This window comes from Boleophthalmus pectinirostris, unplaced genomic scaffold (genome assembly GCF_026225935.1).
Source record: "Boleophthalmus pectinirostris isolate CB_2022bp ecotype Guang Dong unplaced genomic scaffold, ASM2622593v1 HiC_scaffold_9, whole genome shotgun sequence".
Classification (NCBI taxonomy): domain Eukaryota; kingdom Metazoa; phylum Chordata; class Actinopteri; order Gobiiformes; family Gobiidae; genus Boleophthalmus; species Boleophthalmus pectinirostris.
In genome coordinates this window covers 3,755,830-3,782,152 of record NW_026571541.1, presented here as the reverse complement: position 1 = coordinate 3,782,152, position 26,323 = coordinate 3,755,830, and the positions used below count along the sequence as shown (strand labels likewise).

At 40.7% G+C, this 26,323-nt stretch overlaps 1 protein-coding gene across 1 annotated transcript in view; it reads right to left on the bottom strand.

Moving 5' to 3' along the window:
• timm50 (translocase of inner mitochondrial membrane 50 homolog (S. cerevisiae)) overlaps positions 1 to 26,323 on the bottom strand; it is a 73,374-nt gene that overhangs the window by 8,564 nt on the left and 38,487 nt on the right. Inside the window, exons 4-7 of the mRNA XM_020920489.2 lie at positions 25,616 to 25,637; positions 9,228 to 9,286; positions 7,634 to 7,753; positions 2,374 to 2,478 (exon numbers count right to left, since the gene is read on the bottom strand). Coding sequence (XP_020776148.2) covers positions 2,374 to 2,478; positions 7,634 to 7,753; positions 9,228 to 9,286; positions 25,616 to 25,637 — 306 coding nt within the window. The remainder of the gene's footprint in view (positions 1 to 2,373; positions 2,479 to 7,633; positions 7,754 to 9,227; positions 9,287 to 25,615; positions 25,638 to 26,323) is intronic.

The window sequence follows — 26,323 nt, the reverse complement described above, 5'->3', positions numbered from 1 at the left end:
ATTTTAAAAAACAGTTCTCTTGAACTCCTCTCAAAAGCATGTGTGTTACTAGACGTGGAGTAGATTTATGGAATATCTTACATGACCATATCAAAGCTTGGACTAACTTGGTGCACTTCAAAAAACAATATAAAAATCTAATCTTACAGAAATCCAAAGAAAACTAGATCCATTGTCTTCACAAGTAAAACCACAACTATTAACAAAACACATGCTTTTCTTTAACATTACATTTAACATTATCTGTTATTCTGTTACGATTATAACCGATTCATTTTGTGCATTCTTTATTATTATTATTTGTTTCTACTAGGGGTGTAACGATATACAAGTCTCACGATACGATATTATCACTGTATGAACCTCACAGTACGACATTTTTTGTGATGTGGAGACAACTGTTAATATTCTACTTTTTCCTCTTAAAATGCCTTGACAAGACTTAATCCAAAGAACTAAGACTTAAAAGTGTTAGAACTGTTATTTCTTCTTGTAATCTGCACTGAAATGAAGCAAAGGATCATGGTCTATGTAGTTCTCTGTGTATTTTTTTTTTAGCTATTACTGCACCATAACTCTTCATTTAAGCAAAGAGACTTGTAATTTGATATATTGTGATGGTCCATGATATTATTGTGAGAACTCTGACGATATGATATCACGATATTTCAGATATTGTTACATCCGTAGTTTCTACGACCATAAAAGAAAACAAAAAATCCTTAAATTTTTTCATTCTCATTGTGGTTTATTTTGTACAATCCTAAATGTTAATAATGTTAACAAAGGCACAAAAGTTTATTAGTTTGTACACAGTGTTGTGAAGGTGACTTTTAAAATGTATTCCCCTACAGATTACAGATTACATACCTCAGAATGTAGTTTATAACATAATCCATTACATTACTTAAAGTGAGTAATGTAATCTGAATACTTTGGATTACTTGATTTGCTGTAGAGAAGCAAAGACTCGGATACTCAACCATATTAAAATATTATTGATAGAAGAAGAGGAGACACGTCCGCGCAACAGGATTTAGTCCTTGTTTAAACCTGGTTTAGATCTAGTTCAGACCTGGTTTTAGTCCTGGTTTAGATCTAGTTTAGACCTGGTTTTAGTCCTGGTTTAGATCTAGTTTAGACCTGGTTTTAGTCCTGGTTTAGATCTAGTTTAGACCTGGTTTTAGTTCTGGTTTAGATCTAGTTTAGACCTGGTTTTAGTCCTGGTTTTAGATCTAGTTTAGACCTGGTTTAGATCTAGTTTAGACCTGGTTTTAGTCCTGGTTTAGATCTAGTTTAGACCTGGTTTTAGTCCTGGTTTAGATCTAGTTTAGACCTGGTTTTAGTCCTGGTTTAGATCTAGTTTAGACCTGGTTTTAGTGGTTTAGATCTAGTTTAGACCTGGTTTTAGTCCTGGTTTAGATCTAGTTTAGTTTAGACCTGGTTTTAGTTCTGGTTTAGATCTAGTTTAGACTGGTTTAGTCTGGTTTAGATCTAGTTTAGACCTGGTTTTAGTCCTGGTTTAGATCTAGTTTAGACCTGGTTTTAGTCCTGGTTTAGATCTAGTTTAGACCTGGTTTAGTCCTGGTTTAGTCCTGGTTTTAGTCCTGGTTTTAGATCTTAGTTTAGACCTGGTTTAGATCTAGTTTAGACCTGGTTTTAGTCCTGGTTTAGTCCACGTTTAAACCTGGTTTAGATCTAGGTTAGACCTGGTTTAGTTTCCACCAATGAGTGGAATTATCGAAAAAAATAAATAAATAAATGAAATTAAAATAATGTGACAACAGGAAAACAGGAAATCCACTTATTTTAACAAAGTAACTTGTGTAACTGAATACAGTTACTCAAAAAAAAAGAAGACATCTTTAAAAAAATGAAGATAAGAACTTGTGTACCTATTTGAGGGGTTAGTCAAAAGAACAACCTGAATGATGGTAAAAAAAAAGTCTAACACTGTAGAAGCCTTTAAGAAAATAGCATAAAGAGTATAAAGTGTTATGTTTTTAAAGATGTAGAGCTCTGGAATGAATGAATTATGCATTACATTTTGTTTGTTTTAATTGATATTTTGTCTCTTATATACAGTAAGTCATAAGTGAAACTGTAAATGTAAACTTGCTGTTCAGACGCTGCTTTTCCATCTTGAAATTCTGTCACTGTTTAAAAGGGTTTGGCTTTATAAGTATTTTTTACTTCAGCCTAAACTCTTTCGATCATGATCCATGGGGTTTGTAGTCTATGTTTTGTTTTGTTTTGGTTTTGTAGGGCTGCGAAAAGACCGAATAAACTACTAAACATGACCACTAACTGTCTATTAAAAATCACTGATCCATGTGTGTAGTATTGTAGAGTATAGAGTTGAAATGTTCTCACCATCCCGGTCTCTGCCGTGAAAATGACAATCTCATAAAGTGGTGCCAGCTGCTGGAACAGATACTCGATGCCCGGGCGCTTTTTAAACCTCCAACCGGTCGCCAGCTGAGGAGAGAGGACTGGGTTAAATACAGCAGTGTCTTCAAAATGTGATTTTAAAGATCCTATATCACACTAAATGGACTCTTGTGAGATTTAAACCGTGTTAGAATACTGTTCCCTCCTCCAAAACACAGCTGGAGTTGTGTTTTGCTTCATTCACACGTCTGAGTAACTCTTTATTATTAATCTGTCTGCATCTGCAAAGCTCAAAATGCTCTGTTCCAACTTGTGATGTCATGAAGCAGTAGTTTTCAAGTGAACAGCTCCTTTTAACTTTTGTTTAGTAGATTGGCAATTCCAGGACTGATTATCCAAATGATTCTACTGAAAATGTATGGAGTTTAAAAAGGCAAGGAAAGGCAAGTTTATTTGTACAGCACAAGTCATACACAAAATAATTCAAGGTGCGTTACAGAAAAAGAAATACATTAAAATAACAAAAAAAACAACAATCAAAACATAATAAATAATCATCACAAAATTAAAGATAAAAAAAAGAATAAAAAAAAAAGAGAGAGACATTAATTACATAAATTAGAGAGAAGAATGCAAAATAAAAACCTGTCAGTCATATGTAGGGGTGTGCAAAAATATAGGAATATCGATATATTGTATAGTTTAATGTGATACAGTATCGATATCGTGGGCTGCTGTATCGATATATTACCAAGAGTAATTTTAGGTATATTTTACTTAATTATTTTGTTACTGTGCTACAGTTTTGTTGCTTGTTTAGTGAAAGGAAACTAATTTATGCAACACATTTGACATTTTGACACTGTTTTGATTATTGAAATGTTTGTGTTTCATATGAACTTTGCACAAGTTGTTTAACAAAGACTTTTAGTATCGCAGCCATGATTTAGCCTTTATTGTTTACTGAACCGTATAAAATTTATTTGAAATATATTGTATCGTACCGAAAGTGCACTGTATCGAGATATGTATCGTATCGTGGCCTGTGTATCGAGATATGTATCGTATCTGCAACCCAGTCCTAGTCATATGCACAGTGAAACAACAGTTTTGAGCCTGGATTTAAACAGCGTCACAGAAGAGTCTGTCTCACATGTTCAGACTGTTCCAGGTTTTAGCTGCATGAACCCGAGCTGCAGCGTTCTGAATGTTCTGCAGCGTCTCACAGCTCGTTTGGAAAGACCAGTGAGCAGACCGTTACAGTATCGTATTTTCCGCACTATTAGGCGCTCTGGATTATGAGGCACACTGTCATTAAATGGTCTATTTTCAAACTTTTTTCACAAATAAACCACACCGGACTTTAAAGGAAACACAACAGTGTGATGGGTGAGTGGTTTTGTTTGTTTGGTGCGTTCACGGTGACTCTGGGCTTTGTTCAGTTGTGGCGTGTAGGGAGGGTGCTGTCTGGGGTCGCTGGATTTGTCGGCGTGTTCGCAGTGACTCAGTTGTTCAGTTGTGTCTAGAAGCGGCATATTCCTCCGTTCCGTTCCTCATCCACGTGGAGTGATGAGTGTGTCTGTGGGTGTGTTTCGCTGTGCAGTCGCTGTCTGCTCCGTGTGTGTTTGCGTGCGCTGCAGGTGGTGCGGCTTTGTAGTTTACTGAAGTCGTGCTGGGACACCCGAGTGGATTCGTGCATGGGGCGCTCTGGATTGCATTTTTTGATGTAGTTAGAGGCTTAAGAGTGCGTCTAATAGCCCGGAAAATACGGTATCTAACCTACTGGAGACAAACGCTTGAATAAGTCTCTCCAAGTCTGCTTTAGACAGTAAACCTTAGATTTTTGCCATTTTCTAGATTGTAAAAGGCTGCAGATGTTATTGATTTGATGTGACTGTTAAAGTTCAAGTCTGAGTTCATTATTACCCCGAGATTTCTTGCCTGATTTGAAGGTTTTTGAGAGAGACTGGAGGTGATACTGACACTGTCTCTTTGTTTCTGTGGACCAAACACTATGGCTGCGTTCAGACTGCAGCCTGAAGTGACCCAAATCCAATTTTTTGGCCTCTATGTTCCTGTATCTGATCTTTTATCGACAGTCTGAACCACACAGATCAGATTTTTTCAAATGTGACCCAGGCCACTTGGATATGTGCTCCTAAAACTGATACATATCTGATCTTTTGACATGTGACTTCAGTCTGAACGGCCAAAGCGCATTCATTCGACCTACACGTTATCAACAAGCCACAAACGTCACTATTCTGCGCTGAAGTAGGCGAAAATTGTTAATGAACTCCGTGTCACTGAAGTGAAGCACATCACCACTCACCACTCTTGGCTCCGTCTCCACATCCACACGTTCCTTTCAATGGACGTCGCTGCCGCTGCCCCACAAAACACCACGGCCAAAAACCTCGTCCTTCTTTCTCAATCTCCTCCTTAAAACAAGTAAGTTGTTCATGTTCTGGCTCCGGTACGAGAGGAACTTTAAAATCTCCAGGTGCTCAATGCTGCGTCCATGTTTGGACAACTTCTGACGCTCGCTGTGGTTGACGTCGTCGTGTCTCCAGTGCACATGTGGGACACTTTCGGGCCGTTTACTGTTCACACTGTAGTTCACATACAAGTCACATTTAATTGGAAATGTGAACGACCTCGCAAAAACATCGGATTTCACAAAAAAATCGGAATTGAACGTTAAGCCCTGCAGTCTGAACGTAACCTATGACTTGTGTCTTGTCTGAGTTTAGCTGGAGAAAGTAGAATGGAGCACTACTGGTATTACTGCATGACATCACAAGGTGGAAAAGAGTTTTTTGAGGCACATGATTTGAAAAAAGCGTACTATGGGCCCTTTAACCATAATATTGTATAGTCTTGCATGAGATGTGTAACTGTTTTTGTTTTTGTGAATGGGCGGTCTGTCGAGGCTCACGTTACAGGTACACCTGTCAGGTAAAGTGCGACAGGTGGAGGTCACGCCCCCGCACCGCGCACCTGTCCACAGCCTCTGATCTCCACCACAGCGTCGCTCCTTTGAGTCTTTGTCAAGCTCCAGATAAATGCCCTTTCCAATGTGTATCCGCTTTTAAAAGAATTTTAAAGAATAGTAAAAACAGGAAAGACAGATGGATAATGGGGATGATGTGAGCGACAGGTGCAGACAGGTTCAGGGGCCGTAGCAGTATATTGTGCAGATTAAAACCAAACTCTGTCTTTATTAATAAAAGATTCAGTGAGGGTAAGAGGAAACCAAAAAAGCTTTAACTTCAGGTTCAACAAAACTTGCATCTGGTACGTGTTAGACTAGTTTTCCACAATCTTTAGGAATTTGAAACTAAACGGGAGTATATTATGAATAATTGATCTTGTTATGGATGTGTTTATATCAATAAGAAAAAAAAAAAGTTATCAGAGGAAAATACAGAGACTGGTGCAAATATCATCATTATAGGTTCAGATTTAGTGCCAGGTCTAGTCCAGGTTCATTTCTGGTTTAGTGCAGGCTTAGTGCAGGCTTAGTGCAGGCTTAGTGCAGGCTTAGTGCAGGTCTAGTCCAGGTCTAGTCCAGGTCTAGTCCAGGTCTAGTCCAGGTCTAGTCCAGGTTCATTTCTGGTTTAGTGCAGGTTTAGTGCAGGTTTAGTGCAGGTTTAGTGCAGTTTAGTGCAGTTTTAGTGCAGTTTTAGTGCAGTTTTAGTGCAGTTTTAGTCCAGTTTTAGTCCAGTTTTAGTCCAGTTTTAGTCCAGTTTTAGTCCAGTTTTAGAGCAGGTTTAGTGCAGGGGTAGTGCAGGGGTAGTGCAGGTTTAGTCCAGTTTTAGTCCAGTTTTAGTCCAGTTTTAGTCCAGGTTTTAGTCCAGTTTTAGTCCAGTTTTAGTCCAGTTTTAGTCCAGTTTTAGTCCAGTTTTAGTCCAGTTTTAGAGCAGGTTTAGTGCAGGTCTAGTGCAGGTCTAGTGCAGGGGTAGTGCAGGGGTAGTGCAGGTTTGGTCCAGGTTTAGCCCAAGTTTAGTCCACGTTTAGTGCAGGTTTAGTGCAGGTTTGGTGCAGGTTTAGTCCAGTTTTAGAGCAGGTTTAGTGCAGGTTTAGTGCAGGTTTGGTCCAGGTCTAGTGCTGGGCTAGTCCAGGTCTAGTCCAGGTCTAGTCAGGTTTAGTCCAGGTTTAGTCCAGGTTTAGTCCAGGTTTAGTCCAGGTTTAGTCCAGGTTTAGTCCAGGTTTAGTGCAGGTCTAGTGCAGGTCTAGTGCTGGTCTAGTGCTGGTCTAGTGCTCTAGTCCAGGTTTAGAGCAGGTTTAGAGCAGGTTTAGTCCATCTTTAGACCGGGTTTAGTCTGGGTTTAGTGCAGGCGTAGTGCAGGTTTAGAGCAAGTTCAGTCCTGGTTCAGTCCTGGTTCAGTCCTGGTTCAGTCCTGGTTCAGTTGTTTAAAGTGGCTGTAGCCAACTTCTGATATGATATAAGCAGTTCTTGAGGTAAAAATGAGAGCACTGTGTCCTGTCTGCATCTAATTGTAAAGCCATTTATCCTTAAAGAATCAGGACATGAGCTGTTAACATGATAATGTTTGTTAAAAAAATGAGTCAGCTTGCATCTCCACAAACCTGGCCTGTTGTTCCTTTGACCATAATATTCCACAGTATGACAGAAAACTTATCTTTGTGGAGAATGTTAGAGAAAGTTACACACTAGTTCGATCTGAAGAGAGGCAAACGCACTCATAGTAAGAAGGAAAGTTTTAAGGTGTTTTTGTGCAATAAAAACAGCTGAAATAAAAAAGAAAAAGGCAAAAAAAGATCAGTTTAATGTCCCACTGTCCCACATCAATTTATTATTTTTTTTTATAACGCTAATGATTTTTTGTGCATTGTCCCTGATTGATTATTGCTTTGTCCGGAATGTTTGACAGTACAGCATTAAAAATTCTTCATCTACATTATCATCATCATCTTCATGGAGACCAAATGAGACCAAGTTACAGGTCAGATCTGTGGAGAGGCGACACCGCTCACAGTCAGAATGCCTGTTTTCCTGAGCTACGAAACTATAAAATGAAATAAATGTAAAGTAGAGCTGTTTAATGTCATACTGTGGAACATTCTAAGCATAGAAACAAGCAAGGGACGGACCTCCAGCCATAAAAGTTACACAGTGCATCTTTAAATCAATTCTAATTCTATTCTAATTCTAAGGAGAGATTTTTCTGGAGAGCTGAACGTGACGGTGTGAGGCCTCGTGGAGCGTGTTCCTTACCGACCACTCTGGATGCAGTAGTACGTCTGTGAGCTCCAGCACCAGGGTGTACGGAGGCTGGTAGTACGGCTCCTTTAAAGGGTCTGGGAGAAGCTTTGGGCTGGTCGGCTCGATGATCATCTGAGGAGAGGAGAGACGGGGATGTGGGTGAGAATTCTCCTGAGCAGACAATCTCTTCTACATTCTGTCCCACTCCAGAAAGAGTCTGGAATGGGACGGCAGAGCGTGAAAAAAAACTCCCTCTAAACTTGAGACGATCCAACCACAGCCGTTTATTTGTAGTGTTTCTCAAATGCTCCAAAATTCTTGTAACATTCAGAACAAAATGTAGAACTTCTTTTAACAAAGCTCAAAATGCTCTGTTCCACCTTGTGATGTCATGAAGTTGTAGTTTAAGTGAACAGCTCCTTTTACATTTTATTTACCGTATTTTCCGCAATATAGGGCGCACTTAAAAGCCTTTAATTTCATCCAAAAACAACTGCGCGCCTTATAATCCAGAGCGTTTTATATATGAATTTATTGGTTTGTCTTAGTACGACTTTAGTAAACTACAAAGTCGCTCCACTTGCAGCGTTCCAGCTCCCGTAGTCAGGAGCATCAGGAGTAATACAGACTGTGATTCCTTCTAATATCAAAATGCACCTGTCAAGAGACACGCTTACAACACCCACTTTAACCTCAAGGCTGTTATAAAGTGAAAGTTCGAGCTGTGTGGGAGCAGTAGATGAGAGAAGGAGAACACACATTCATCAAGACAGAGAGACAGCGCCGAGCGACTTACGCCACAATCTGCCAACGGATCTTGGACGCCTGGGCTAAGGATCAGTATCAACTGTGGTCCGAGCTTTCACCAAGACCAGAATCATCACTGAACTGCCAGGGAACAGTAACCACACTGACTCTGATAATGACGAGAGGGATGTGGGCGAACTAGACACTGGAATCACCCAACTGTTTGAACTATTATGAACAATTATGACTTATTGTGAATACACTTTTAACGCTCTCAGACAGTATTTTTTTACGCTTTATAATTGGACAAACTTGAGTTATTGTGAACGCGTTAAATAAAGTGTGACTGACTTATCTAACTGTTGTGTTTCATTTAATGTGCCTTATAGTCCGGTGAGGTTTATATGTGAAAAAACTTTGAAAATAGACCATTCAATGACAGTGTGCCTTATAATCCAGAGCCCCTATAGTGCAGAAAATACGGTAGTAGAGATTGATAATTCCATGGCTGATTATCCAAATGATTCTACTGAGGGTGTGTGGAGTTTAAAAATACAGTGGAGCACTTCCTGTATTACCACATGACATCACAAGGTGGAACAGAGTATTTTGAGTTCAAGATAAGAACTCAGTCTAAATACGCAGGATTTGTGTGTTAAAAAATTAAAGAAAACCCAACTCCAGGTCTGTTTGTGATGAGGAAACTACATTAGAACATAGATCTGTATAAACAGTGTAAACCTCAACTAACACGTTCAGAGACACATTTCAGTTAGCACTTTTTAACTAACTTTTTTTTATATGATAAACTTTGACAAGCATCACATTTTGAGACTCAAACTGTGCACCTCCTCCTCACCTGTCTGTAGTCTTTGAAGTATTTGACCGTCCGCTTCAACTGCTGAATGACTGGAGGTTCTGAAACACAAAACACCAGAGTCACTTTTCACCTCGCAAAAATAAAAATATAGTAGCCATTAGGGGTGCAACAAAATACAATTTCCACAAAAACAAGACGAGACACGACAGAGATTTTGACCTTCTTTATAATAAATAAATTGTGTAATCCAGTTCCCAATTTTGGGGTCACCATTTTTGATTTACTTTATTTAATATTTTGGCTGTCATTGTAGGGGTGCTTTTTGGGACTACAGCTTCTCAAAAAGATGTAACTCACCAGTACTCTCTATTGGAACTATTTTTTTTATCCAATCCAAACGTAAAAACATGGGAAAAAATCTCATCAGAAATCAGAATCTCATGGCAATTTTGTCTCGCGAGATCTTGTGGCACGAGAACTTGTCCCATCCCTATGAGCCATTTAAATAAAGACCTTTTAACTATTCTTTTCCTGGTGCAATTTTTATTTTTTGTGCCTGGATTTAGTTTTGTCTGAAGTTTTGATCCTTTTTCCAAGAGCACCTCTGCCTGTTCTCACTGACTCACTCACACCTGCAGCAAACAATCCACTCATCCAATCATGGGGTTTTTATTTTGCTCTTTTGTCCGTAAATAAATCCCTCTCCCAAATATGGAACTCCAAATTCACCACTGTAACCGCAAGCTTCAATGAGCTTCATTTGTCTGGAGCTGAACTCTGTGGGGGGGGGCGTCACACTCACTTAGTCCACTTTTTTTATACAGTTTATGGACTGGAGCGACACCAAACTGGAGTCTGTGTTACTCATAAAAAAAAAAACAAATCGCAACACTGCTCATTGTTGTTTCATGACTTTTAGTTACATAACTACAGTCATGTTACATAAGAGTGAGTTGTACAGTTGTAGGGAGTATTATCTGTTACATAAAAGTGAGTTGTACAGTTGTAGGGAGTATTATTATGTGTTACACAAGGGTGAGTTGTTGTGCAGTTGTAGGGAATATTATATGTTACATAAGCATGAGCTGTTACGCTGTTGTAGGGAGTATTATCTGTTAAATAAAAGTGAGTTGTACAGTTGTAGGGAGTATTATTATGTGTTCCATAAGCATGAGTTGTTGTACAGTAGTAGGGAGTATTATCTGTTACATAAGGGTGAGTTGTTGTACAGTTGTAGGGAGTATTATTATGTGTTCCATAAGCATGAGTTGTTGTACAGTAGTAGGGAGTATTATCTGTTACATAAGGGTGAGTTGTTGTACAGTTGTAGGGAGTATTATCTGAGTTAAAAGAGCCTGTAAACCGGCTTCTCTCCTGCTGTGAGTGAACACGTCGCATCCAAAACAAGACGGATGGGCTGTTGACGGCGACGCTGATAAGGAATCTGGACGCGTCGTAGTAAAAAACAAACGCCCAGCTGTCAGCGCCTAATGCCTCATAATAATAAAGACTTCATTTCCCAGGGGGCCGAGGGGCTCATTACAGCAAACAGCCGGGACAATGGTCACATAGAGCAGTGCGCGTGCCTCCCTATCCTGGCCATTTCTGAACACACGCCGTCCGCTCCCCGGGGACTCAATCCCCCAGAGTTCATTGCAGCATGTGGAAGCAGGAAGCACGGCCATCTGCCACCGACACGGGACTAAATAATAAGCAAAATTTGAGGAACAGGTAAAAAAAAAAGAAAAAATACAGCCAAAGCAACTGTTTCGAAAATACCTGAAGAAAAATACAAAAAAATCTACATCTTAATAGTTAACAAGTATTTGGCCTGTGCTCAGACTTTTTAAAAACTACTACAAACACAGCTGAACCTGGATCACCAGAGCCTTCACCTGCAGGTACAGACACATATGTCTCATCATTATATGATGAGGGTCTGAACAGAAGACACAAAAGTGGCGTCGCATCTTCACTTTTTATTCTACGTTAAGACAAGTGTTTTCAGGAGGAAACCTGTGTGTCTATGGTGACGAAAAAGTGTGTGGAATTGGATTGGGTATGCATGCCGTCTGGCTCTCCTGTGACCAAGTGATGCATGCAGAATTTGACAGAGGTGACTGCAGATCCTTCTCTGTTCACTAATATTATCTCTGCAGATTCTCCACATTTGTTGGGAGCCTCCTGTAAGTTTATTAAAGGTGTCAGAGCAACTTGAAATGGAAATGATCCGACATGTTTGTTTCATGTTTGTATGTATGTGACATAAACGTGTACGTGACCTGAGCAGATCTGACCAGAGTTTTGCATCTTGGGCAGTGCAGACGGAAACACTACAGTGGAGCATATTCAACTTTTCCACTCTGCAGGGTGCTTTTAGATCTCCTCGGGGTCACATTGACCCAAAGATTTTTTTTCCTTCCCCCTCTCTTGGTGTGGGTCACTCAGACCCAAAAACTTATTTTCAAATAAATTCTCACCAGGCGAGAAAATACATTTTTGGGTCTGATTGACCCGCCGCAAGAGAGCGGGAAGGAAAAAAAAATTCTTCGGGTCAATATGACCCTGAGGAGAGCATGAGGGTTAAGCCCCTTGTCGTTTTTACCTGTAAGCATTCTCGTGTAAACACACCCTCATTCTCAGTTTATGTTCAGGTCTCATGTGAAGCTCAGAACCTCCAGAATTCCCTCCCTGAGCTGCAGAGGCTGCACTAGCACTGACTCATGACTGGCTGCAGGGGCTGGGGTTTATGGACTGACCATTCAGATCAGAGAGAGACATTTTAGGATTTCACCATTGAAACTGAAACCTCATGTGAGGCAATGAGACAGCAATTAAAACTGTTAAGCTCTTATCTGTGGTGCACAGATAAGTTCATGAAACATACACACAGTCCCTTTACAATGGACTTGAATTCAAACATATTCATCATGATTTTAGTATTTTGACAAGATCTGTAAACTGTGGCAACTAAAATCAGAATTTCTGTTCAATTACAATATTTGCACTGGCCCAAATGATTCACTGTACACAGCAGGTGGGCTCCAGAAGAGAGAGAGGTGCTCCTAAAATAAACAAATGAATAATCAAAAGCCTGATCTGAGATTCTCTCTCACACTAGGCTGTCCCTAGAGACTCAATCCCCCAGAGTTCATTGCAGCATGTGGAACCAGGAAGCATCGCCATCTGCCACGATCCGACGCGGACGACACGAGAAAGTCCAATCAAAGTCCAAAAGACGAGAGGAAAAATCCACACGGCACACGCAGAAGTCACACACTGCTCACATCAAATATCAAGAACGAGGCAAAATAAGAACTAAACCAGGACTAAACAAGGACTAAACTAGAACTAAACAAGAACTAAACCAGGACTAAACCAGGACTAAACTAGAACTAAACCAGGACTAAACTAGAACTAAACCAGGACTAAACTAGGACTAAACCTGGACTAAACCAAGACTAAAGCAGGACCAAACCAGGACCAAACTAGAACTAAACTAGGACTAAACTAGGACTAAACTAGGTCTAAACCATGTCTAAACCAGGTCTAAACCAGGACTAAACCAGGACTAAACCAGGACTAAACTGGGACTAAACCAGGTCTAAACATGTCTAAACTAGGACTAAACCAGGTCTAAACCATGTCTAAACCATGTCTAAACCAGGTCTAAACCAGGTCTAAACCAGGGACTAAACCAGGTCTAAACCAGGACTAAACCAGGACTAAACCAGGACTAAACCAGGTCTAAACCAGGTCTAAACCAGGTCTAAACCAGGACTAAACCAAGACTAAACAAGGACTAAACTACGTCTAAACCAGGACTAAACCATGTCTAAACCAGGTCTAAACCAGGTCTAAACCAGGTCTAAACCAGGTCTAAACCAGGACTAAACTGGGACTAAACCAAGACTAAACAAGGACTAAACTAGAACTAGACCAGAACTAAACTAGGACTAAACCAGGACTAAACTAGGACTAAACCAGGACTAAACCAGGCTCACACTGCTCGTCTAAATGGAAATGTTGTTCCTTTAATAATATTTATCATAAAGTTGAGCCAAACTTTGTACTAGTTCGTGTTTGGTGCAGATAGATCCAGTAATGATCCAGAACCATGTCGCATTCAAACATCTGCATTTGAACCGTTTCAATGCCAATTCTCCCACACACGTCCAACGCTATTTGAAACTGCACGTTCTTTATCTCGCTACGCCGGGCCGTGATTATATTCGTAGAAATGGGGCCCGCGCGATGCGGAAGAATTCAGAAACGCCTGGAATGATCTGGTGTTTTGCTCCAGTGAAAATGAAGGAGGAGAAAAAAAAGAAAAGGAGGAGGAGGGGCTCTTTTCTAATGCAAATTGGTGAGGTAATGGGCGAGAGGGGCCACATCTGATCAACAGGAAGCCGCCAATAAATAAAAGAGCATTGATTTTTTTTTTTGGCGCCTAATTTAACTAAGCTTCCCATAAAGACCGACGGCTGCTCCGGAGGTCACGGAACGCAGAAATGTGGAGGTGCTGGGAAGTCATTACAACATCATTATAAAGTCGGACAGACTTTATCAATTAGATGACGTGATATACAAATGTAATCATAAAAATAATAACAATAATGTGGGATAATCAGAAAACAATGCAGCCCCATGTACAGCTAACTTTAAGTCATGTTTAGAATGTTGTTCCCTCCTCAAAAACAGACCTGGAGTTGTGTTCAATTATTATTATTAGTCTGTCTACATCTCCAAAGCTCTAAATATTCTTCTCAGTTCCACCTTGTGATGTCATGCAGTGGTAGTTTGTCAAGTTTTCAACAGCTCCTTTTACCTTTAGTTCAGTCGAGGTCGGCAATTCCACGGTTGAAACAATCTGTATGATTCTAGTGAAGGTGTGGAGCACTTCCTGAATTACCACATGACATCATAAGGTGGAACAGACAGATTGTTTTCCATTTAAGAGAAAGAACATAAATAAATAAACTATAATAACTGTTTCTTTTTTTATGTTAAACACGTGTGTGTGAATGAAACAAAACAACTGCTGGTATGTTTTTTACGAGTAAATTACATCATGTGAATAATTGCGAGGACTTGTACTGTTAAATGATTAAACCAGGACCAAACCAAGACCGAACCAGGAATAAACCAGGACTAAACCAGGACCAAACCAGGACCAAACCAGAAATAAACCAGGACTAAACCAGGACCAAACCAGAAATAAACCAGGACTAAACCAGAAATAAACGAGGACTAAACCAGGACTAAACCAGAAATAACCCAGGACCAAAACAGGATCAAAACAGGATCAAACCAGGTCCAAGCCAGGACTAAACCAGGACTAAACCAGGTCTAACTCGGGCCCCAACCAGTTCTAAACCCGGTCTAAACCCAGACCAAACCAGTACTTCAGACAGATTAAGATGTATTTAGCATAAAATGGAAGTAGTTTGTTTGACACAGATTCTCCTGTAGCCCTCTGAGCTTCACCCTTCACCTCTTTTGATTGTTTCGAGGTCAGGGTTTAGACCAAAGGCCGAATAGTTAATCTATAAAACGAGAAGTGAAACATGAGCAGTGTTTAATTATTAGAATATGAAAAAGAAGAACATGAAAACGAGTCAAACGCTCTTTAAAAGGTCCTGAATTATGCAAAATTTATGTTGTTACCTTCTCAAAAAACACACACATTTCTTTCACACATGTTTAAGCAACCCTTTATTATTAGTCTGTCTACATCTCCAAAGCTCAAAATGCTGCGTTCCACCTTGTGATGTCATCAAGTGGTAGTTTTCAAGTTAGCTTTAGGTCGTTTTCAGCTACATTTTACCTTTTAGTTCAGTAGAGATTGGCAATTCCAGAGCCGAAATGATCCAAGTGAAGGTCTGCGGACGTTTAAAAACACAGTGGAGCACTTCCTGTATGACCGCATTGCATCACAAGGTGGTTTGAGCGAAGAACTCAGCCAGGGTTTGTGTTTTAAACGTGCGTGAACGAAACGAAACACAACTCCAGGTCTGTTTTTTTCTGTTTGCAACGAGGCAACGTTTTACCGTAGATCGGAAAACGTCGTAATACTGACACTTTAAGATCGAGATGTCACCGTGCGCAACATTTGATCCGAAAACAAGCCGTTTCCACATCAGAGGGGCCGGTCAGGGGCCGACGGGGGGGTACAGGAGGGACCACCCAGAGCAGGCGTTTGCGAAGGGCCCCAGGGAAAGAAAAGAGCGACCGTTACAGAAGGAGAGGACATGAAAAACAGCGCATTAAATGGAATCTCAGACATGCTCAGATCTGCGGTGCCTCCGGACTCCGGCAGGAAGCATCAAAAACAAGGGAGATTCTCGGAAGTTACCCAGAAAATCTAAAAAAAAAAAAAAAAAAAAAAAACTCAAACTAGGCCACTACTGGTGTTCAGTGCTGTAAATGTTGTTATGGTAATTTTAAATATAATAGGTTGGTTAAAGGTCCCATATTATGCAAAATTTATTCTTAGGAGCTTTTAGCCGTGTTCTAATGTTCAAGATTTGTGTAAAATCCCTCAGTCGTCCAGGTCGACTCCACGGCAAACTGGACAAAAGTTTAACCGACCATTCGACCAAATAAACTTTCATCCAGTTGACAACTTCAATTTCTCCTTTTGCCATGTTCAGTGTTGGGGAGTAACAGATTACATGTACCAGAGTTACATAATCAGCGTACAAATGATGAGTAACTGTATTCAGTTACAGTTACAGTGATTGGATTACAGTTACTTTGTTAAAATGGATTACATGGCTCCTGTTCCTGTTTTCACATTTTGGGCTATATTCCCCTTTTCTTTTCTTTTTTTCGATAATTCCACTCATTGCTGGACACTAAACAAGGTCTAAACCAGGACTAAAACCAAGACTAAACCAGGACTAAACCAGGATGATGACAGGGATGACAATCGGGACTAAGACCAGGAGTAAAACTAGAACTATGATCAGGACTATGACCGGGGACTAAAACTAGAACTACAACTAGGACTACAACTAGGACTACAACCAGGGCTAAAACCGGGACTACGACCGGGACTACGACCGGGACTACTACAACCGGGACTACAACTAGAACTATGATCAGGATTACGACCAGGGACTAAAACTAAAACTACGACTACGAACAGGATTACGACCAGAACAAAAACCAGGACTAAAACTAGAAATACAACCAGGATTATGACCAGAACTAAAACCAGGACTAAGACCAGGACTAAAACTGGGACTAAGACCAGGCCTAAAACTAATACTACAGTTTTCACAGTATGGTATTAAACCTTTCTATCTCCATGGAGACCAAACCAGACCAAGTTACAGGTCAGATCTGTGGAGAGGCGACCCCGCTCACAGTCAGAATGTCTGTTTTTCTAGCTATTTTTGAACTATAAAACCACTTGAGTAAATGTAAAGTAGAGCTGTTTAATGCCATACTGTGGAACATTCCAGGTAGAGCAATGACATTTTCACAGAAACAAGAAAGTGACGGACCCCCAACCGAAAAGTTACCAATGCAAATTTAAAACAAATCTAATCACAATGCTTGTCGGAAAAATTGCAATTCCAGATTTTTTCCAAATATTTACCAAACCACAACCTGCTAAACCCATGTAGACTCTGAGCCATTTTTCCTCCAAACGTTCGTCAAAAGGCAGAGAAGTAAAAACAATGAGAACAGACGGTGGCGGTAGCAAAAGTCATTAAGGAGTGAATGGGCAGAAATGCAAAGAATGTTGAAAACAAAGGGTTAAAACGAGAACGTGAGGAGGGGTCAGGAGACAGAGCAGGGGGCAAATGGGGATTACCAAACTCCAAAACCTTCCAAAGTCTTCAGACCAAGACCAAACTAGTGCTGTAACGATATCAACATTTCGATGATACACAATACCGATTCCGATACCACAATGTATAATAAAAACAGAAATCCCTCAGTGGTCCAGGTAGGTTCCATAGTGAATCAAATCGGGAAAAAACCCGGAGAAAACCAGGACCAAACTATTTTATTCTAGGACTTTAAGAACTTGAATCATGACTCAGTCAAGTGCAAAAATACCTACAATGAAATTTCATTCTCAGGGCATATTTTTAAAAGTGTACCTTAAATGACAGTATCTATACATTTACCAAACCAGGTCTAAACCAGGTCTAAACCATGACAGAACCAGGACAGAACCAGGTCTAAACCAGGACAGAACCAGGTCTTAACCAGGACAGAATCAGGTCTTAACCAGGTCTAAACCAGGACAGAACCAGGTGTAAACCAGGGTGGAATCAGGTCTAAACCAGGTCTAAACATGGACCAGACCAGAGTGAAACCAGGACCAGACCAGGGCTGAACCAGATTTAAACCCTGTCTAAACCCCGGTCTAAACTCGATCTAAATCAAAACCAAACTAGGACCAAACCAGTTCTAAACCCAGTCTAAACCCGATCTAAATGAGGACCAAACCTGGTCTAAACCTGGTCTAAATCAGGACCAAACTAGGACCAAACCAGGGATGAACCAGGTCTAAACCCTGTCTAAACCCCAGTCTAAACCCCAGTCTAAACCCAGTCTAAACCCAGTCTAAACCCAGTCTAAACCCAGTCTAAACCCAGTCTAAACCCCAGTCTAAACCCCAGTCTAAATCAAAACCAAACTAGGACCAAACCCAGTCTAAACCCAGTCTAAACCTGGTCTAAACCTGGTCTAAATCAGGACCAAATTAGGGCCAAACCCGGTCTGAACCCGGTCTAAAGCTAATCTAAATCAGGACCAAACTAGGTCTAAACCAAGTCCAAACCCATTCTGAACCAGGACTAAATCAGGGCCAAACCAGGACAAAACCCTGTCTAAAATTAGTCTGAACAAGGACCAATCAGGTCTAAACCCAGTCTAAAGCCGGTCTAAATCCAGTCTAAACCCGGTCTAAAGCCGGTCTAAAGCCAGTCTAAAGCCAGTCTAAAGCCAGTCTAAACCCGGTCTAAAGCCGGTCTAAACCCGGTCTAAACCCGGTCTAAAGCCAGTCTAAAGCCGGTCTAAAGCCAGTCTAAACCCAGTCTAAACCCGGTCTAAAGCCAGTCTAAACCCAGTCTAAAGCCAGTCTAAACCCAGTCTAAACCCGGTCTAAAGCCGGTCTAAACCCAGTCTAAACCCGGTCTAAAGCCGGTCTAAAGCCAGCCAGTCTAAAGCCAGTCTAAAGTCAGTCTAAACCCGGTCTAAAGCCAGTCTAAAGCCAGTCTAAAGCCAGTCTAAAGCCAGTCTAAACCCAGTCTAAACCCGGTCTAAAGCCAGTCTAAAGCCAGTCTAAAGCCAGTCTAAAGCCAGTCTAAAGCCAGTCTAAACCCAGTCTAAAGCCGGTCTAAAGCCGGTCTAAAGCCAGTCTAAAGCCAGTCTAAAGCCAGTCTAAAGCCAGTCTAAAGCCGGTCTAAAGCCGGTCTAAACCCAGTCTAAAGCCGGTCTAAACCCGGTCTAAACCCAGTCTAAAGCCGGTCTAAAGCCCGGTCTAAAGCCAGTCTAAAGCCGGTCTAAAGCCGGTCTAAACCCAGTCTAAAGTCCGTCTAAAGTCTAAAGCCGGTCTAAACCCAGTCTAAAGCCGGTCTAAAGCCGGTCTAAAGCCGGTCTAAAGCCAGTCTAAAGCCGGTCTAAACCCAGTCTAAAGCCGGTCTAAAGCTGATCTAAACTCAGTATTTCCAGGGTGAGTCTTTTGTTACATTTGTCCATTATCACATCTTGCTGATTCAGTTTAACTAATTGATGTAATTGCTGTTGATGTTATTGGAAAGAGCGGAGCAGAGGTGGAGCTCCGCTGGACGTCCCAGGGGAGTCGTGAACTTTTACCCCGTCCTTAAGCACCTTCCCTGGGCTGGCCTCGGTCCCTGAAGTCCTGGGGGTCCCGAAGGTCATTTCACTGAAGCACGTTTATTTGAGCAGAGTTCTTTTGAGCTCAATTCAAAACCAACAACAAAGGAATTAAAACAAGTCAATAAGGGTTAATAATACTGGACTAAAGCAGGATTAAACCAGGACCGGTACAAGGACTTCAGGACTAACCCAGAACTAAACCAGGACCAAACCTCACACTCAAATGAGAACTAAACCAAGACTAAAACAGGGACTAAACCAGGACCAAACCTCACACTCAAATGAGAACTAAACCAAGACTAAACCAGGGACTAAACCAGGACTAAACCAGGACTAAACCAGGACTAAACCAAAACCAGGGACTAAACCAGGGACTAAACCAGGACTAAAACAGGGACTAAAACAGGGACTAAAGCAGGATTAAAACAGGGACTAAACCAGGACTAAAGCAGGATTAAACCAGGACTAAACCAGGACTAAAACAGGACTAAACCAGGACTAAAACAGAACTAAACCAGGGCCAAACCTCACACTGAAATGAGACCTAAACCAGGGACTAAACCAGGGACTAAACAGGGACTAAAACAGGGCCAAACCTCACACTGAAATGTGACCTAAACCAGGACTAAAGGAGGACTAAACCAGGACTAAAACAGGGACTAAATCCAGGATTTTACAACCAGGGACTAAGATGATGACTACGACCAGGGACTATGACCGGGACTAAGACCAGGACTAAAACTAGAATTACGACCAGGACTACAGGACTACGACAGGATTGAACCAAACCAACGTGGGCCAAAACAGGACCTCAGTGAGCAACACCCGATACAACCACTATGTTTATGACATTTTGTAAAAGTGAATGATTTTTTAAAGTATAATAACTATGTTCAGAATTGGAACAGAGTGTTTTCTGTTTGAGAAAGTGTAAATGTGCAGGGTTTGTGTGTTAAACATGTGAATGAAACAAAACACAGCTCCAGCTGTGTTTGTGATGAAGAAACTAGAGTAGAACAGTTCACAAACCAGTGGAATATGGGCCCGTTTCAAGGTCAATCATTTTGGCAATTCTTGTTGAAATAACCTCAAATTTTCACAGAATGTATAGAAACAGATCAAGATTTTATAATTAATGTTTTATTTTTGTTGTGTTTCCAGGTTGAGGTAAACAGGACTAAACCAGGACTAAACCAGGACTAAACAGGGACTAAAACAGGACTAAAACGGGACTAAAACAGGGACTAAACCAGAACTAAACCAGGACTAAAACAGGGACTAAACCAGGGACTAAAAGGACTAAAACAGGACTAAAGCAGGACTAAAACAGGGACTAAACAGGGACTAAACCAGGACTAAAACAGGGACTAAACCAGGACTAAACCAGGGACTAAAACAGGGACTAAACAGGAACTAAACCAGGACTAAAACAGGGACTAAACCAGGGACTAAACCAGGACTAAACCAGAACTAAACCAGGACTAAACCAGGACTAAACCAGGACTAAACCAGGGACTAAACCAGGGACTAAAACAGGGACTAAAACAGGGACTAAACCAGGACTAAACCAGGACTAAAACAGGGACTAAAACAGGGACTAAACCAGGACTAAACAGGGACTAAACCAGGACTAAACCAGGACTAAACCAGGACTAAAACCAGAACTAAACCAGGACTAAAACCAGGGACTAAACCAGGGACTAAAACAGGGACTAAACCAGGGACTAACAGGGACTAAACCAGGGACTAAACCAGGGACTAAAACAGGACTAAACCAGAACTAAAACAGGACTAAAACAGGACTAAAACAGGACTAAAACAGGGACTAAAACAGGACTAAACCAGAACTAAAACAGGGACTAAAATCGAGACTAAAACATTTTATATTTAATGTTTTATTTTTGTTCTGTTTTCAGGTTGAGCTAAACCAGGACTAAACCAGGACTAAACCAGGACTAAACCAGGACTAAACCAGGACTAAACCAGGACTAAATCAGGACTAAACCAGGACTAAACCAGGACTAAACCAGGACTAAACCAGGACTAAACCAGGACTAAATCCAGGACTAATCCAGGACTAAACCAGGACTAAACCAGGAGCCGAGTGTGTTCCTTAGTGATTTGCAGCTTTTTAATGACCCTGGCTTCGTTTACAGATCGGTCTTTAGGTTTGTCTGCTGTGTAATGACTTCATCCATACTCGTCGGTGTGGGCGGCTCATCAGTCCTGTTGTTTTAAGTGAATTTGTCCGACCGTCGTTTAAAAAAAAACAACTCCCAGAGGAACTGTAAGTCTGAGTCTGCTGTCTGTAACTTTACGACGCTCACTCCAGCCTCTGTTGGGGTTTGATCCAACACCTGGCAGTGGAGAAAGTGCGCCCTTAAAGCTTCTATATTACGCAAAATGGACTCTTATGAGCTTTAAGTCATGTTAGAATGTTCTTACTGCATCAAAAACAGACCTGGAGTTGTGTTTTATTTCATTCACATGCTTGAGTAACCCTGGCTTATTAGTCTACCTACTAGGGATGGGCATGATTAGTCAATTAATTGATAATTGATCATTAAGAATTTTGTCGATTACATACATTTTTAATCGACAAACCAAATATAGGTTGTGTGCGTAGTGTAGGGTGACCAAACGTCCGTTTTTAGCTGGACATGTCCTTTTTTCCACGTCCTGTCCTGGCCGTCCGTTTTTTTTGTTTTGTTTTTAAATAATGTCAAAACGTGCAAATGCAAATGTTCGGGTTTTCATTACCTTTAAATGGGACATTAAATTGAGCAGCTCTCGTAGCTCTCTGCACTCAGAAGGAGCGAGCTGACACAAACAGACAGACAGCCTGCAACATGCTGAAGCACAAATGCACATTTGACAATGACTTGTTCAAGAAATTCGCCGTTTTCCATCCCGGTCGAGACAAGTGGGAGACCGTGTGCACACTGTACAAAGCAGCACATATGTTTCAGTGTCCAGTGGTGGTGCCAGGGACCTCAAAGCACCAGGACCCAGAAAAACATGAAAAAGTTTTGCCAGGTGAGAGTCGCTCAATGTCGATGACAAGGCCCCACCTCCCTCCCCCCGTACGGTGTCCTGGTTTTGACAAACGCAAATATGATCACACTAACCTGTATTCACCTGAGTCATGTCCTTTAGTCCGACAGAAGTTGAACCGCATCAGCGACACAAGAGCTGTTTTTTTTTTCTTTGCTTAGTTTATGCAAATTAGCCATGAGGTTTTAAGTTTTGTTTCTGTGAGAGTTGCACAAATCTGCATTAAACACATTATAATGTCAAACGGGCTGATGTGGCTCTAGAGTGGTTACGGTTTATATGTCGTCAAGTTGAATTTATTTATGCAGATTAGTAGTGCAGATAGTAATAATAATGATGATCATTTTAATATAAAAATGTTAATGATTAACATTTGACGATCGATTAAGAACATTTAATCAAATGCCCATCCCTACAAGCTCCATCTCCAAAGCTCAGAATGCTCTGTTCCACTTGATGATGTTGTAGCATATCAAGAAGGGGTATGCAAGGGACAAAGGGGTGGAGTTGGTGTAGGTACGGGCTAGAAAACAGAAGGCTAGGCTGTGGCTCTCTGGGAGGTAGGGAAACAGTAAAAAGCACAACAAACTACAGAGATATGGTTGGTATTTTATATCGAAAAGTGAAATATATATATATATATACAATATTTACAATATTTACAATGCTCTTCAGATTTCCTCACATTTGGTTAATACAAGTGAACAATAGGAAACAGGAGTGGTGGATAAGGCACTTTGTTAATGTCCTTTATCATTGTCAAAAACCAAAGGGTGAAATTTAATGTCCGCACTTCGTGTAGAAGTGTACCTATAGTCCTTCAGGGTGTGTGCGTGTAATTGTCCAAACACGGGTTGAGTAGGTATGATGCGGGAGTGGACTGGCTGCAACAGCCCCTACCCGACCGTAGAAGCTGTTGAAGTGTCTTTCGTTGAATTCAAAGTTCCTGGGTTCAGCTCGCCATCGGGATGGTTTTCTCAACCTCAATCACCTGGCCAATTCCTTTGCGCTGCGCTATCATTTAATTTGGTCTTTTCGGCATCGATATTAGCGGTAAGGGCTCCTGAAACGTTGCATAATAAGCATAATTTTGCGAACAACCGATGTTAAAAAATCTGAAAATTTGTGATGGTAGCTCCATACCTGTGCAGCCGTCCTGTCTCGCCTCACTCCCGGGTGTGTATGGAGGGAGGGGAGCAGGTGACTTAATGAAAGTGCGAGCGTGCGCGTGACGCATTTAGTGACTCGTCGCCGTTGGAATATTCGCTATTGACCAAATTTGTCCATATTAACCTGGGTTACAATGTCAACATCAAAACTGCCCTGAAGTTCTGATAGAAGAGCAGAAGATTAATATTGTTTAAAAACGCACTGGAGTCCTTCCTGTATTACCACATGACATCACAAGGTGGAGCAGAGTGTTTTCTGTTCGAAAGTATGTTTTTGATGAGGAAACATTATAAGAGATTTGAAAATGGGGTAATATGGTCTCTTTCAGGTCCCAGGGTGCCATAGAGGAGATCAATAGTGTGAGCTGAAGCCGGTGTCTGTGGGCGGGTGAAGGATGAGCCTAACAGTGAAAGCGGGTGAGATGTATGGATTTATAGATGACTGATTGATGGATTGATTGATAAGCAGCAGGACAGCAGTGATGGAGGAGGAGGAGGAGGGGGGAATATTGACAGAAGCATTATCTGTATCCGAATCCGTTTAAAAAGAAGATCTGATCGAGCCAGAATGACATCTGTCTCACATAACCCCAGTGTGAAGTCTGCCCCGACACCGATGGCATCCTCCTGCAGCCTCATCCAGTCTGCAGCACTGCTGCCATTCTGAACACAAGTCACAGGCTACACTCTTTGGGTTGTGTGTGTGGAGGCGCTTGGCTAGCTAACTGTTATTAAGTAAGTTTGTCTAAGTCTAATGCCACATTCTACTGAATGTTGTAGTGGATAAATCTGAGTCAGTTCTCCTGACGTCCGTTGTAAATGAGTACCATTGCAACAGTTGCAGAAGATATGGATACCAGAGAAAGTTTCATGTTTATTTTGTTCTCTTCTGAATCCCATATACAGTCTGTAGAAGAACATTTGGTACAGGCTCCACAGAACTCACCAGAGCTACATCCAAATCTCAGAACTCAACCCTCTGACTGAACACTGACAGAGTTAACGTCAGGTATCACCAGCTCCTGCTACGAAATTTCATTTCATGTCATTTTTTATTTTAGTTTGAGCAAGGTCCATGACAAACATAAGGGTATGTACATGTACATGTACGGGATCATTTCTGGTGCTCAAAAGGAGCAGGTTGAAGTTTAAAAACCTTAATGTGCCCAACCGCAATTGTTTCCATACATATGTATGTACATACACATATACATACATATATATACCTATACACACACATACACACACACACAAACACATATTTACATACATGCACAAATACATTTGTGTTTGTGGTTGTACAAACTAATAAAAATGATAAAGAAAGAAGAAGTTTATCATTTATGATTGTACAAAATAAACACTAATGAGAATGAAAAAAGTGAGGATTTTGGTTTGTGTTTATGGCCGTACAAATTAATAATAATGATAAAGAAGACACAAAGGTTTATCGTTTATGATCGTACAAAATAAACAACCGTGAGAATGAAAAATTTTATAATTTTTTTCTTAAAAAAAAAAAAAAGTCTTACTATGCCATTCAAAATGAAATGTCGGTTCCTGGTCTCTGATTTTATAAAATACATTTCTCCAAAACGTGCGACTTATATATGTTTTTTTCTTCTTCATTATGCATTTTTTGGCTGGTGCGACTTATACTCCGGAGCGACTTATAGTCCGGAAAATACGGTAATAAAAATATACCTCAGCTACATACAGGGGGTCGTAATAAAAACAAGACAGATATGACATGATGACTGACAGGACAAAGGGTTATCTAATATTCATTAATAAGCAGTGGTTTCAATTCTGGGTCCATAAGACTCTGGGGCTCGGGACAACAGAACCCTCTGCCCCCCCACTGTCGACTCCCCTGGATAAAACTGACATCATGTTAAAAAAAAAAAACAGCATTAGATAAAAAGACGTTACCTAGGCCTAAAGTCTTTAAAGGTGCATTGTGTAACTTTTCTGGTGCAGGCTCAGTCAAAATCTATTCAAATGCTATTAAATCTTTCTATTTATGTGGAGGCCAAACTGGACCGAGTTACAGGTCACAGTCAGAATGTCTGTTTCTCAAGGTATTTCTGAGTAATAAAACCACCTTTAATTCAATACAAGTAGAGCTGTTTAATGTCATGTGTCACATAATGCAACCTTTAATATTAAGGTTACGTGGTTGTGTCCTTAAGCAAGACACAGTATGAGGCCCGGCGCGAGGTTTAGCTACAACTTTTGAAAAACACATAAGCAGACGTTCAGCAGATTGGACTTTTGTGGAACCTTTTGGAAAATAAAACACACAAAAGGTCAAAATGTAGAAACAAAAACAGCACTCACCTGAATCAAACTCGTCTGGAATCTGGAAAATAAAGCAAACAAACAACAAAATTCGTGTTAAAAACAATACAAAACAAAGACATTAAAAAGAATATCGTAAAATATCGTAATCCCAATATTGGTGATATCGGTGAAAATATTGAAAACTGCTTCGATCTTTGTCTCCGATATTTTCTCTGCACTGGATTTGCATTTTCTCTAATTTGGATCATTTCAGGCCTGGAACTGAAAATCTCTACTGAATTAAAAAATAAAAGGTGGCTGTTAAAATGAAACTTTGTCCTTAATGTTTTTTTTGTATGTTTTTTTTTTTTGTAATAAAGCCTGAAATAACAAACTGAAACATTATAATCAGGTAATGATGATGAGCCGCAGTAAAGAAAAGTAGTTCAAATGTTTGACCGGTACAAACTCTGACCAGTGTCTTTAATGAGTGTTTAAGAAGAAGAAGAAGATCTCAAGTGTGTTTTTGCTCCTTCTCAAAGCCCACGATGAGCGTCTAAATCCAAACAGCCTCTGGTGTGGAGCTCCACCTACTGACCTCATGCAGAATTACACCCAGTACTCATGCTGTCAAATAAACCAGGACTAAACTAAACTAGGACTAAAGCAGGATTAAACTAGGACTAAAGCAGGACTAAAACAGGACTATAGCAGGACTAAAGCAGGACTGAAGTAGGACTAAAGTAGGACTAAACCAGGACTAAA